Genomic DNA, 14,460 nt, shown 5'->3' on the forward strand with positions numbered 1-14,460 from the left:
TCATCTCCTGGCTTTGGGTGTCTTGCCACTCTCCTGCCCTTTGTCTGGAACCACTTTGTTCCTGGAGACCTGACTTTTCCTCTGGATTGGCACACAGCAGCAGCAGCAGCAGCAACATAGTTTTGTTGCACAGTTCACCATCCTCCTCATCACCCTCTTGCAGCCTGGGCAGTGTCTGTGGGAACAGGCTATCAGCACACCCGTGGGCTGATCACTGGGGGACGACACTGGTTCTGGTGACAGATCTCCAGAGGATAAGATTCTCTCTGTTGCACGAGCGCACTTTGTGTTCTGAGGCTGAAGATCCACCATGGGAAGTGAGTTATTTTCTGGCCATGTGTCCTGAAAGATGTCTAGCCCAGCTTCGCAGCTACTCTTGGAGTGGGTGCAGAGGGCAAGCTCATCACTGTGATGGCAGGCTACTCTGAAATAAGAGATGGTCCTCTTCATCAGAGAGCAGTGGGGAGCAGCAGGCATGATGGCCCTCCTTCCCATCCTTAAATGTTTCTCATCCTCGGGAAGTTGACATTTACAGGGGAAGGTGTGAGGGGCGGGCTCGCTGACTCTGCTCAGTGGCAGAGGGAAAGTAGAAAGATCAGCAGGAGTCACAGGTGGTGTAACGCCTGGCTGCACGGGCCTCATGTGGTTCTCCTGGCTATCCTGCCAATGGTTCTTGTGTTTTAATATCAGATACGTAGCCATTGCTTCATCGAAGGTTTGTGCTTTTAAAGATTCCAGGACCTCATATGGGTCATACCCTAAGTCAGCCATGATGTTTATGATGATGGGGTCTGGGAGACTGGGGAACTCCTCCAAGGAAAACTCAAGGGAAGGCACCTCATCTTCCATGAGCCACAGGTCCCGCATGATGTAGTCTATCGAGGGCCTCTTGCTGGGGTCCAGGGTGAGTAACTGGCTGATTACATTTAGCACGTTTGTAGAAAGGTGAGATGGGCTGGAGTATCTCCCACGCAGGATCTTCTGCTTTATCCCAAGACTGGTAGGTGCTTGAAAAGGGAGGCAGCCAGTGGTCATAAAGTAGAGGAGGACTCCCAGGCTCCACACGTCAGCTGCAAGCCCATCATACTCTTTTCCCCGCAAGAGCTCTGGGGCACAAAATGGGAGGCTGCAAAAGAAAGACTGCAGCTTCTGCCCAGGGTTCACCTGAATGCCTAACCCAAAGTCACTGAGTTTGATGATACCCTCACCATCCATCAGGATATTTTCTGGCCTCAGATCTCTGTGCACCACACCTTTTGAATGGCAGTAATGCACAGCACTCCCAATCTGTTGAAAAAGTCGGCGGGCTTCATCTTCCTGCAGATAGCCATCCTCCTGGATCCTGTCAAGCAGCCTTCCTCCACTCACATGCTCCATCACAAGGTAGGTGTTAACAGTGGTGTTGATTATCTGATAAAGTTGGATGATATTGGGATGGTTGAGAGATTTCATGATGTCAATTTCTGATGTGATGATGGAGGAGTTCCTTGGCAGGATTTTCAAGGCCACCTGGGTCTCAGTGAGGAGGTGCCAGGCAAGCTTCACTTCCCCAAAGCTGCCTTGGCAGATGGTGTTCAAGATCTTGTAACTATTTCTGAGGAGTGCTTCTTCGGGGACTGCGACCTTGAGGTCCAGCACCACCATTATCACTCCAATCAACAGTGCTAGATTTAAAAAAAAAAATGTTTAAATAGAAGTCAGTTCTCAGAGGGGACTGTGGCTCTAATTCCCACATCAGGAAGACAGAATGGACACTGCTATTGGTGCCACCAGCCTCCTGTTCCTGCTGTATGCCTGTAAACACATTGTTCTAAAAGAAGCACATATCATACTCACTTATAATTGGGCACTAGCCCAAAATGCATGTCCCATGAAAGTCTTCACTTACCAGGAGATTGGGATAGAGGTGAGTACATCCCACTGGGACTCTAAGTGAGATAAATATAGGAAATGGGGAAATAGAAGGACGCAGAGGGTCCTATAAACCTACAAGAAGAACATCATGATGGGTGAATCAGTGCCCGGGAAGAAGGGGGGGGGGTCTGATCAAGCTATTGCACTATCCAAGGACAATACAAGTAGTAAACATCGAGCCCCTACTCTGATCTAGCCAATGGACAGGACATTCTCCACAGTTATGTGGAGAGCAGAGACTGATTTAGACATGAACTCTGGTGCCACATATTTAACCACTTCCCCTTGTTGGGGAGGCCTGATGGTACTCAAAGAAAGAATAAGCAGGCTACCAAGATGACTTGATAGCCTATGACCATATAGTCGGGGAGGAGGTCCCCTTCAGTCATAGACCTAGGGGAGGGGAATACGGTGAAAGCAGAAGGGAGGGAGGAATAGGAGGATATAAGTGATGGGATAACAATTGAGTTGTAATCTGAATAAATTAATAAATTAAAAAAAAAGAAACACATCTCAAAAAGAGAACTTAATGATGCCCCTTAAGGCCACAGAAAACCAAAACAAACCAAGGACCAAAGCAATAAACTGAAAAGAGAGGAAAAAAAAAGAGCAGAGCAGAAATGAAACAGATATGGAAGATATGAAGCATTGGTGAGACAGAGTTAACTGAGAGTGAAGCTGAGCTGAAAGCCCGACCCCAGCTCACAGAGAATGTGAATAAAATAAAAAACAAGAAAGGCTACAGGATTATAGCTGGTACTGTTGACATTCAGAGCACATTTTGAACTGGAGGGTCTGGAAGAAAAGACTAAGTTTCTAGACACACCTGGCCCATCAACATTAAACCAAGAGGAAAAACATCATATCAAGTACAAAGCAGAAAGTTCAGTTGTGATTAAATAATCTCCCCCCAAAGAAAAGCCTAGACTCAGGTGGATTCCCTGAGGAATCTGAAGAATTTTTCCAGAAGAACTACACCAGCACCCAACCATCTAGTAAAGCAAAAATGGAAAGAGCTCACCCTACATAGTCAGAAGGACGCTGACATCAAAGTCGGAGAGAGACACAAGCAAAATTATAAGCCGATTTCCAGGACAAACATAGACATGAAATCCTTTATAAGAACCCTTAACACACTAAAATCAATAACACATTAAGAAGGCCATACTTTACAACCAAGATGAGTTCACTATGTAACCCAAAGACAACGATGCTGCAGCATACATGAATTGATAATGGAGAGGTAGCGGAGACAGACAAGTCAGACAGAGGCAGAGAAAGAAAGGAAAGGTGGAACCAAGCACAAAGATGATCCACTTAGCCACAAAGTGTGCAAACATACTATTGAGGTTGAAGTCTGGTGTTTCCAGATAGCCTCTGAGCTCAGGATAAAATGACAGAGCTCCCTTTATCAATGGAGTTCCATCTTTCCTGATCTGGGGAATGCCAGATCTCCTAAGGAGCTGCCACACAGCCCCCAGGGAAGATTACAGGCTGGACCCTTTCCTGATAAGAAACCTATTCAGAAAGTATCTGGGGATTCCTGGAGGTGCCCATTCTATGTTGATAAGTTGTCTTGCTCTCTTGGCTTTCAACCAATGACTTTTAACTGTACCTGGAGATTCGACCCCACCTATAGCATACTTAAGTACTGCTTTCCCGTCTTATGATAGGGCTTTTTTGTTCCATGTAGATGCAGTATCCCTGGTACCCCTAGCCCCAGCGAATCGAACATATTCACCCTTGAAACCCCTCCCACTGCCCAAGGTTTATAATGTCACTGACTCGCAAAAGTAAGAGTTTGCTCCCTCACTCCATTCCTCCACCATGACCAGCTCAGACTAAACGTCATTTTTCTGGGGAAGGAAGGGCTCCCCTCCTCCCTGACAGTCAACTTGAGCTTCTGGGCCACCACCACCACCACCACCACACCCAGCTTGGTTCCAATCTGGCAGACTCTTACCCTGCCCCCAGGCTGCCAGATCAGGCAGCCACTAAAGACTGCCCAATCACCTGAAGCCCCACCCATCGCCATGAGCTCTACACTTACTGAATCCGCATCCCACCAGAACTGCCTTCCAGCAGGTTTCCAGCTTTCACCCTCACCCCTGACATTAATACAGCAGCTTAGCTGAAGGGCTGTAACACTTTGGTACCATCACAGGCTTTTGTTTCCACTGCTGTATGGTACCATCAATCTCATTTTAAAAGAGTTAGTTGTAACACTTGCCTTGAATGCTCTAAGCCACTCCTGAGAGAGAAACGGAACCTTTGGTCTTGAAATTTCTCTGTTCCCATCCAGAAGCAAACAGTACCTGGATTAGTATGCCAGAAGTGGAATCCAGGCTACCAGCAGACACAGAACAATAATAAAGAACAACTGTCATTTTCTGGAAAATAGGTGGAACTGCAGAGCATGTGATATTTGTAATCTTGATCTAAGAACCTACATGGGGCTGGCCAGGTGTCTCAGACAGTAAAGGTTCCACCAAGTCTGACAACCTGAGTTCCATCCCTGGAATCCACAAGGATGGAAGGAAAGAACTGACTTTTAAAACTTGTCCTCCTACCTCCACATGTATGTTGTAGTATATACGCAAAGAGACACAAAAATAAACAAACATCAAACAAACAAACAAACAAACAGAAAAACTCCAATACAAAACTATATGCTGAACCCTAAACCCCTAACACCAAACCAACAAGCCAGGAAATAAACTATGCCAAAGCCCAGCAGATCACCAGTGTCAATTGCAACAAATCACCAGTGTCCAAGTCCACAACCCACCAGCCAACAGCTGTCTGAATGCTAATACTCAGCTGCCCCTCACACTTCTTATGGATAGAGACCTTGCATTGGTCACAATGGCTCCTTGTGATGTCAGAGCAAGAAACAGACCAATCCAAATCAGGCACACCCCACTGAGGGCACACGCCACATAGGGTCCACCCACAGTGGGTTTTACACTTTTCCATCAGTAGGACTATATTAGGTTTCTCGTTACTGTGAACAAAGACCTAAAAGAAGCATCTTAGAAGAGGAAGGGATACTTTGGACTGATGCTTTGTGAGAGCAGTGGAGACATTGTTGGCAAATTACTGCTAGAGTAGCAAGGAAAGTCTTCCACGCCTTGGACTCCCTTTGTAAACTTTGTATACTTTGCATGAAAATGTCCAGGCCCTGCCTGAGGAGCTCCAGCAGCCAGGTCAGGCTGCTTCACATTTTGCCTCTGGGGTCCCCCTACATCTTTCCCTGGTGCCCCCCTTCAGCACTTCAGCTCCCCTGGGTGCCACCCCTGATCCCTGAAAGGGGAACTCAGATCTTCAGGCTGTGCTACTGTCTTCTCTACACCTCCGGGCAGCAACACCTCAGGACTCCAGAGTAGCTGCAGCTAAATCTCCACAGCCCTGGGACCTGAGATGATTCAGACGCCTGGAGAAACTGAGAAGCTGAAGGCACAGAGATAGCAGCAGCACCTGAGGCCTCAGTTGTGGCTGCTGCTGACAGGGAACTCAGAGGAAGGGAGATGAGTCCAACTGGAGCTAGTCTGTGGGTTCCATAGCCATCTCTGTGGCAACAATGTATAACCTAGCCATTCCTCCAAGGCAAGGAGCTTTACGTGGTCTGGCTGTTGTTGTGTGGGTGGCCTAACATCTGGTACTCTGGGTAGAAGGGTGTCCACAACTCGAAGGGCTGGGAAGATATCCCAGCCCTGAGGTGGGACAGTGTCCCAAGGGTACCCTGAGACTCGGGAGCCCAGGAACCTCACAGCTCTGTGAGGAGGTCTCCTCCACAGAGAGAATGCAGCTCCCAGAGAAGGGTTGCCCCTATAGCCTGAGGAGCTGAGGAGCCTTGGAGCCTGATCTCTGCTTCTTCATTTCTTTTTCTTCCAACGAGAAAGTCACAGCAGGCAGTAAATCTTTTAAAAGAATTTCTTGGAGGGATGAATCCAGAAGAGGAGGGATGAATCCAGGAGTGGCTGCCTCTGCTCCCATAGACACGGCCTTTATATAGGGTTTATTAGGGGGCGGATCATTCTAAGCCAGGGATTTCCAGAGTGTGAATTGGTGGGATTTCAAGCCTGAGCTGGGGTTTTGTCCAGACTTCTCAAACCAAATTAGCATAATCTGGGTTGAGATGACATTTACAGAGGTCCAGGTCTGGGGCGAGGGTAGAAGGGACTAGGCTGAGCTGCTGGAGCTTTCTCAGGCAGAGGTCTAGCCACTTTTCTGCCTTGAGGGGTAATAAAGTTTATAATATATCCAAAATTTACCAAGAGTCCATTGTGAAGGCAATGGGCTGGAAGCAGGAAAGGTTGTCGCTACCATGGACAGTTCCCATGGCGGCAGCTCGAAAGATATAAATTGGGGTAGGAAAGTTACCATGGACAGCTCCTGCTGAGGTGCCAACAGGAACAGCTGCCATTTTGTCTCCAGTCTCCACAGCCCCAGGGTAGAAAGGAGGAGTGACTTCCCTGAGATGGGAAGGAAGACTGGGAGCTAACTACTTTAAATTTTTGTGGCCTGCTGCTCAAAGGCTAGACATAGCTCTTGGGGGTGGTGATACAGTAGGGCAAAGGACTGGGGGTCAGGGCAATGGTCTCCCCACAGCTTAGGAAAGATATGTCACAAGGCTGGGGTTTGCAGTGGATAGTAGCAGGCCACCACAGCTTGGAGGTGTGCTGCTATGGCTTGGGGATGAACTGCCATGGCTTTGGGGCAGACTACTATTGCTGCCCCAGGCCGAGACTTGAGGAGGGCACCGTGGTTTTCACCTCAGCAGGAGGAGTGTGGTAGTGGTGGTGGTGTTATGCTCAGTGCCTCTGAGTGTCAAGGCTCTGGGCTATCTCTGCTCTGGTGAGGTGGTCTTGATCAGCTGCAGCTGAGGCAGCAGAGTGCTGAGGCTCTGGTCTACCTCGATCTGGCAGCCTCGATCTGGCCATGGCCTTAGCGACTGCTTTCCCTACATTGGCACTGCCAGCCAGAGACCAGGACCCCTTAGTATAAGTTCATAGTTTAGTTGCAGAAAGTTGTTTTGTTTAGCTTAGAGTTCGAGTCTGTGAAAACCCCTTTGGGCATGAGTTAACACACCCCTCCCCAATACATCTCTGTCACAAAGGCCCCTCGGTGAAAACCCTCCCCGAGTTATGCTAATTTTAAGTGAAAAATCTGAACAAAAACCCACCAATCACTAAGCTCCCTAAGCTCAGGACTTGATATCCTACCAATCCTCACTCTGGAAAGCTCTGCCCCCTAAAAAAAAAAAAAAAAAAAAAAAAAAAAAAAAAAAAAAATCCTATATAAAGGCTATGTTTGGTCAGTTCTCTGCTGTGGGTTTTTTTTGTTTTGTTTTGTTTTTTGTTTTTTGTTTTTTCCCTAGAAGCAGAAGCAGCCACTTATGGATTCATCCCTTCTCTCCTAGATTAGTCCCTCCAATAAATCTCTTTTAAGAGACTGGCTGCCTGGTAGGACTCTTTCATCAAAAGAAATCAAGAAGCCCAGGAGAGAAGGACAGAAGCAAAGGAGTGGGGTCAAAGCTTCTGAGTTCCTCAGCTCAGCTGGGTTTGGGGAAACTCTCCCATGGGAGCACAATGGATGGAGAAGGAGCAGGGATTAGGCTCCTGAAAGCCTCAGCTCAGCTGGTAATAACCTCCCCTTGGAGCTGCAGTGTGTGTGCTGAACAGGCCTCCTCTCAGAGCTGTGTGGTTCCTGGGCTCCCATGTCTTAAGACACCCTTCCATTGGGTTACCTTTGCAGGCTTTAGAGTTGTGGGTTTCCTGGACACCTTCCTTCCTGAGCAGGAAGGCCAGCATCCATGGTGGTAGGAACCATTGTAGCTTAAGGCAGAGGCCGTGGCTCCTTGGGTGGCTGTACACACTATGTTCCACACCCCACACCAGTGACCCACTTTGCTTAGCTAGGCCACAACTCCCCAGGGTGCTATTACATCACCAGGTACCATTTGCTGGGGATCAACTGTTCAAACAAAGAAGAATGTGGGGACATTTCAAATCAGACCTATCACAGAGACATCCCTACTTACCTGTGTCTGCCAGAGTGTCAAGCACACCCACCTCCCCTAGAGAGCAGTGTGGGTCTGATACATGCAGAGAGTGGGAGATGAGAAAACCCACAAGCACTTTTGGGGAGAGGGCTGCATTCACAGCTGGGTTGAAACATATTAACCTATTAACAAATTAACCAGTTTGTTAGGAATTTGAGTCTTTATAATAGATTTAGACACTTTGTGTTAAAATGCATTCATTTTTCATCTGGTCTCACCAAATAGCAGAAAGAGATGTCTGGCACTGCTCCTGAACTTTGTGTGTCTTTCTTTTCCTTTCCTTTGACTGGCCAGCTTAGCTATACAAGTGTGCACATTCATTACTCAAGGAAAGCTGAAAGAAGAGTAGAGTCTAAATGCTTACATGTCCTATTCCTTTTAATTTATCCATTTCAAATTATAACTGTCTATTAATTTTTCTACCCAGTCTCCCTCTTTCTTTAGCATTTAAGCACAAGTCCAAACATCTTTTATCTGATAAGAAGTTTGGCTGTGCTCAGATTTCTTCTTCCTTGTCTATGTCTTGCTTTAGTTGTTCAGCTCAGACCTTGCACTGTGGCTGGCCTGCCCCTGCTCACAGGGCAGAGGCATTTCTGCTGTCTCAACATGTCTGTAGCTGGTGTCTGCCAAGCCTCATGTTCACTGGCACCAGATGGGAGCTATATTTCACCAGATGCCGTCCCCCTCCCCCATGACATGTGCCCCTAGGCTGCCACTGGTTGAGACTCAGGAAGTGTGCACCCGCCAGCCTTATGCTCCTGCTGGCTCTGGATCTTCCTTCTGAGCTGCAGTTCTGGAAAGTTATGTGGGTTGGATTCAGCATTTCATTCCCAGATACAGGTGGAGGCATGGCCTCTCCCATGGCAAGGTTAACTCTGGTGGCTCAGGTATGTAGGTGCACCTTGTGAGGTCACCCCACTCCCACCCCTGCCCCCTCACCATGGAAGCCCATGTGCCAAGTCTAGCATGTGCTCTGAACTTTCCCCAGAACCATGCAAAGCTTGGGAGAAACTACCACCATTAGCACAAGCTGAAGCCATTTGCTGTCTTGCTAATAACCCGCTCTCCCCATTCCAGCCCCACCCCCCAACATCACCGCCAAAACTGTGGCTTCTGTTGTTCGGAACTTTTCCCAGCTTTTTTTTTTTTTTTTTTTTTTTTTTTTTTAAGAGCTTATGCTTAGATTTCTAGCCCCATGTTGGGTGCCAAATGTAAAAATAATGTTTTGGGGTTTTTTCTATTATCCATTTTGGCTCCCAAATAATGGCATACTATCTATTACATTTATTAATAAGCCTTATAAAGTACTATGGTTGGGCAGATATTGACCTATTCTAACCATCTATACTAGCCGACTTCCCACTATGGTTGGGCAGATATTGACCTATTCTAACCATCTATACTAGCCTGGCTACTTCCCATGCACATGTCCCATGCTACTTGCCATCTCAGTCTTGCCTTGGCATCTTCTGCTCCGTTTTTGTGTCCTCCTCATCACTATCTCTTCTCTCTCCCCTTTATCTTCTCTGGTCTCTGAGACCCCCTGACTGGGATCAGTAGTACACGGACCATCCCCAACAGTTAAGCGTTAATTCAACTGGGACTGTAAATCATTCTGGCAGAGCCACCCCTCAGGAATTCTGATTCACTTGAGGACGCTCAGGTGGGTGGAATGATGATACTTTTATGAGAAAATGTAATTATATATTCCCAAAGGCCCTCTCCGAGACAGTTGCTCACAGATCTTCACTGATAGATGTAGGCATAAGGCTATTTTGTAGTTTAAATGCTGGTTTGTGTCTCAATGTTGTGTAAACATTGCTCCCCAATTGCTCCCTGGTATGCCAATAAAGCAGCTTACAGCCAATCATTGAGCAGGGGAGAAAATAGGGCTGGACTTCCTGCCAGCCAGGGGAGGAGAAGTTAGAAGAGGAAGCAGTGGATTGAGCCACTGGTAGAGGTCCAAGAAAGACCAGCAGAAGGAGCTGGAACCAAGGAAAGATACAAAGTGCCAAGTATTGCTGGGATGTTAACATAGAGAGTTAAGAGCAGACTAAAACTGCTCAAGATTGTGTTGTATAGCTTTATGAGCAAATAAAAAAGAGTCTCAATTGTGTGATAGCCAGGTTAAGAAATAAACTAAGAAACAAACACAGTTTTATAAAAATAACTTCAACAGATAAGCCTACCCAGAAGCACAATTCTTCCTTCTCATTCTGTCTCTTTTTAGACACCAGCCAAAAGTCTAAGCATGCTTTCCCGGCTGTCTTGGGCTTTCTCTGTTTCATTGAGTGTCCTTGTTGCTTGCTCATCTCCATGTCTTTCTCTCTTCTCAATCTCCCTCCTGGAGTCTGTCAGAATTTTCAGCCTACTTGCCCTGTTATTTTCCTCTCAAAATCTAATAAAATGGTCCTGAAGCTTTCTTCTGAGTTCATTTTCAAATTCTCTCATCAAAGAGACAAAGAATTCACAAAAGTAAACCTAATAAACTCATAATAGGGATGTGAGGACAAATCTCTGGACTTGCTGGGTAGCCAGGCTATCCCTAATGTGCAACTCCCAGGCCAATGAGAGATCATGTTTGAAAAACCAGAGTGTTGACAGAATGACATCTGAGGTTGTCCTCTGGCCTCCATGTTCACATATAGAAAGGGAGGGAATGAGCACAGAGTATAGAATACTGTTGGTTGGTCTGATGTATTTTGATGCTAATTAATAAAAAGCCATCCCACCTGGGCGGGGCAGATGAGATAGGTGTGGCTAAGGTTCCCAGGCTTAGGAAGACAGAGAGAGGATCCTGGAAAGAAGGAGGAGAAGAGAAAGACCCAAGGAGAGGAAGAGAGGAAGGCCGTCATGGGTTAGATGGAAGAGAAGCACGTGTCTGGTGTAGTTGGGGATTTGGCCCAGATGAAAAACATTAGCAAGTATTTGAGATTATGGATGGGAGGTAGCTTGATAGAAGTTATTAGAAGCAGAAGGCATGGGTTTGGGGCAGGTATTGGATACCTGCCCCACTATGGGAAGTAGTTTAGAGTATAAATATATGCCTTGCCCCAGGTTAACAAAGGCTATTTTAAAATATAACAGGTGTCTATGTCTTGATTGATTGCTAGCGGGCATACTGAAGTAATAATTATAGGCCTGATAATAAACAACTATTAGACCATATTGATTAAATTAAAAACAAGCGGTGCCCAACATGGTAGGCCTAATAATACAGATAATTTTAAAACAACAGAATACAGGTGGGAATGCAGCAAGCACATGGCTCAGAGTGTTGTTCCAGGCCAGGGTTGTCTTATAAAAAGGAAGGGAATTCCCTGGAGGGTACGCTTTTCTTGAGCTCTCAGATGTGGCTGGTTTTCTTTGATGGGTGGAGGGTTGTACAGTCCTTGGGTTAGTCCTGGGCAGCTCTTAGGACAGGGCTGGTCTTATTAATTTTTCCTTGCTTTGTCCCAGAGTTAACCTAGGGAGACTGGCTATTCCTTCCTGCCTCACAATGGTCGTGTCTGTCTGTTTACTGTGTGTTTCCAGTAGACTGGCAGAGTGGTAAGAGGTACTCTCCCTGTGAATAGGGACTGGAGGCTGAAACATCAAGCTTAAGCTACGGAAGAAGAAGTCTGCAGAGGAGAATAGAGGCTCTTGTTTACCTGGGCTTGATCCAATTAATGAACAGAGAATGTTCAAGAAAAGCCCAGGAAAAACAAACAAGCAAGGTAGTCTTGTACATGTCCTACAGAGGCCCATGCCCATGATGGCCCAACACTTTGCCCTCCTCCTTTAGTTTAGTAGCCTAATACTATTCTGAAAATTATAAACTCAGTATTTAATAAGCTGTCTCTATTTCTGTTTCTAACCCAGTGTCCCTGGTACTGTCTTTTATTGTGCACCATGACTCATGAGCCTGGGATGGGCTGCCTCTGAACTCAGCTTGTGGGCCCACACAGGACATGCTTTCCTCTTTCTTTTCTCTTTTTCAGAGAATAGTCAAGAGCCTGTGAATACTTCCTCCAGTGCTCCAGGCCTCCTTACTGAGTCTCTGACCCCATGCCTAACTTAAAAGTCATAGCTTTTTCTTTACCTCTATTCCTTTTGGTAGTTGCTGGGATTTCCACTGGTTTCCCTCAAACTTTAATAAAGGTGTCCAGAGGATTCCTTCCAACTCCATTTTAAGATGCTTTTATTAATGAGCAGTCCAAAGAGAGACCTCCACTTCCCTGGTAATACTGTCACTATATTTCCTGGAAAAAAAAATCCCTTTAAACCACACTTATTGGGGCACGCCTTCCAGGCTCCACTTTCTCCTACTTGATGGCAGGCACTGGATACCATCTATAAATAATACCACACCATTGCCTTCACACATGAGTCTCCCTGCTTTGATGACTTCCTGACACCAAAGTATAGGAACAGTTCTGTAGAGTCCATAGATGCATCCTGACACTACATTCCTACAGTGTGAACCAGACCTGAGGCATCCAGCAGCATGACCTCCAGAGAGGTGGGTCTTTGCACTGGCACTATCTGGGGAATCCGATTCCAACTGACACTCATCCATGGGGCCAGGGAGGTGGCTCAGCATGGAAAGCTGCCTGCTGCCAAGTCTAGTTGCAGTTCTATCCCTGGAATCAATTCCTGAAGGTTGTCGTCTGACCTCCATAGACACACCTAACTCCCCCTGCCCCTGCTGCCTAAGCTGTCTTTAGATTTATTTTAATTGTGTGTAAGTGTATGCCACCATGTGCAGATACCCATGGAGGCCAGAGGCATTAGGTCCCCTGGAGCTGGAGTTATAGGCAGTTGTGAACACCTGGACTTAAACTTGGAAACCAAACTTAGATCCTCTGCAAGAACAATACGTGCTCCTAATTCCTAGGTCATCCCTCTTCCAGTCCCTATAAATAAGATTTTAGTCCACAAATTTATTATATTAAAACAACAACAAACAAAAACTCTCTGGTGAGTGGAGAGATGGCTCAGAGGTTAAGAACATTTGCTGTTCGTCCAAAAAACCAGAGTTCAGTTCTCAGTCAGGCTCAAATGGAACTAACTATATCTTAAGCCTCCACCACTTCCTTCCTTGTGGGCCTGACTTTGCTGAGGGTCACATAAAACCTTACCTGCCTTTTGGGGTCACGCCAACCTGCCTCCTCGAAGACTGATTTTTCTGGTCATGTCTGCTCTGCTTCACTTCCCACTTTCTATTTTCTACCCAGTTCTCTTCAAAGTCATCAAGATGAAAAGACCAGAGTTCTGGATCCCATGTGCAAGAACCTCAAGATCTCTGGACTCAAAAGGAAAGCATAGGCTAATGTCTAGAGTGGCCTGTAAGCTGTCCTGACAGTCCAGAGGACAGTTGGGCAGACTCCTTGATTTGGGGGTGCGGTCTTTTCAGGTAAAGGCAGGCAGAGGCCATCTGGTAGATTTTCCCGGCTCCAAGCTTTCTCTGAAAATGCCATACCTAACAGTGTCAGCACCTGAGGCTGCCAGGGAAAGGCAGCTCCCACCCAGGATTTCCAACCTAAAACTGGGAAAGATCTGGAAAGCATGGCTTATACGTTTATACTTGAATAATGTAGAAAATCCTAGGAATCCAGAGTTGAGTCAAAATTGCAGGTAAATTATAAAAATTGGAAGACAGTGAGCTAGAACATTCTTGTACTGCACTTTTCTTCTCTCTTCAGTTTCTCTTGTAAAATAAGTAAAACCTTGAGTAACGTATAGTAAGAATGGTCACTGGCCACACAAGCTTTAAATTAATTTATTTTTTTTAAAAGCCTTGCTCCCACCATCAGCACCTTGGAGAATAGGAACGCAAACATTTAATCCCAGCAATCAGGAGGCAGAGGCTTTTGAACCACTGAATATTTCTCCTGCTCCTACCTAGGCTTTAGGGGGAGAAGAATGCCTTGCTAGAAATTACAAGACTCTCAAGGGAAGACTCCTATCAGAACTGACTTGTAGAAACTTGGGTGAGTTTCCTGAGGCCCTCGTGACAGATCCCTGAAGGCTGTTGGGAAGTGGTATTCTTTATTTACGAGACCAAGAACCCTGATATAGGAACAAGGCCAGTTTTCCAGGCCCACCTATTGGCCTACTTTCCTTAAAGCTGTCTACTCACATTAGGTAAGATATTACAGCTTGTGGTGTGAATGTGCCATGTCCCCATAGGCTTACGTGTTTAAACTTTGGTTGCCAGTGAATGGTGCTGTTTTAGAAGACTGTAGAACCCTACGAAGCGGAGCCTTGCTGGATGAAGTGAGACCCGCTGTCTCACGTGCCTGTCATAATACCTTCCTTGCCATGATGGACTGTTTCATCTCAAAATGTAAGCCAAAACAATCCCTCCGTGCCTCCAGCACTCTGCTCAGCCTTTCCAGGCACAGTGGTGCACATCTATAATCCCAGTACTTAAGGCACAGTTGCAGCAAGTTTGAGGACATCCCCTGGGCTACATAGTGAGTTCAGGCCAGCCAGGGTTC

The 14,460-nt window shown here is 46.4% G+C and overlaps 1 protein-coding gene across 1 annotated transcript; it reads right to left on the reverse strand.

Annotated features, from left to right (window-relative positions):
* On the reverse strand, nucleotides 1-1,644 carry LOC127196990 (sperm motility kinase X-like). Its single transcript, XM_051154679.1, has one exon. It carries the CDS (start codon nucleotides 1,642-1,644, stop codon nucleotides 1-3), a length of 1,644 nt encoding a protein of 547 aa, XP_051010636.1.
* Nucleotides 1,645-14,460: the final 12,816 nt, after the last annotated feature.

This window comes from Acomys russatus, chromosome 13 (genome assembly GCF_903995435.1).
Source record: "Acomys russatus chromosome 13, mAcoRus1.1, whole genome shotgun sequence".
Classification (NCBI taxonomy): Eukaryota; Metazoa; Chordata; class Mammalia; order Rodentia; family Muridae; genus Acomys; species Acomys russatus.

What these genes read in the sequence shown, in the direction of transcription:
- LOC127196990 (XM_051154679.1), bottom strand. Translation starts at nt 1,644, where the DNA reads ATGGTGGTGCTGGACCTCAAGGTCGCAGTCCCCGAAGAAGCACTCCTC.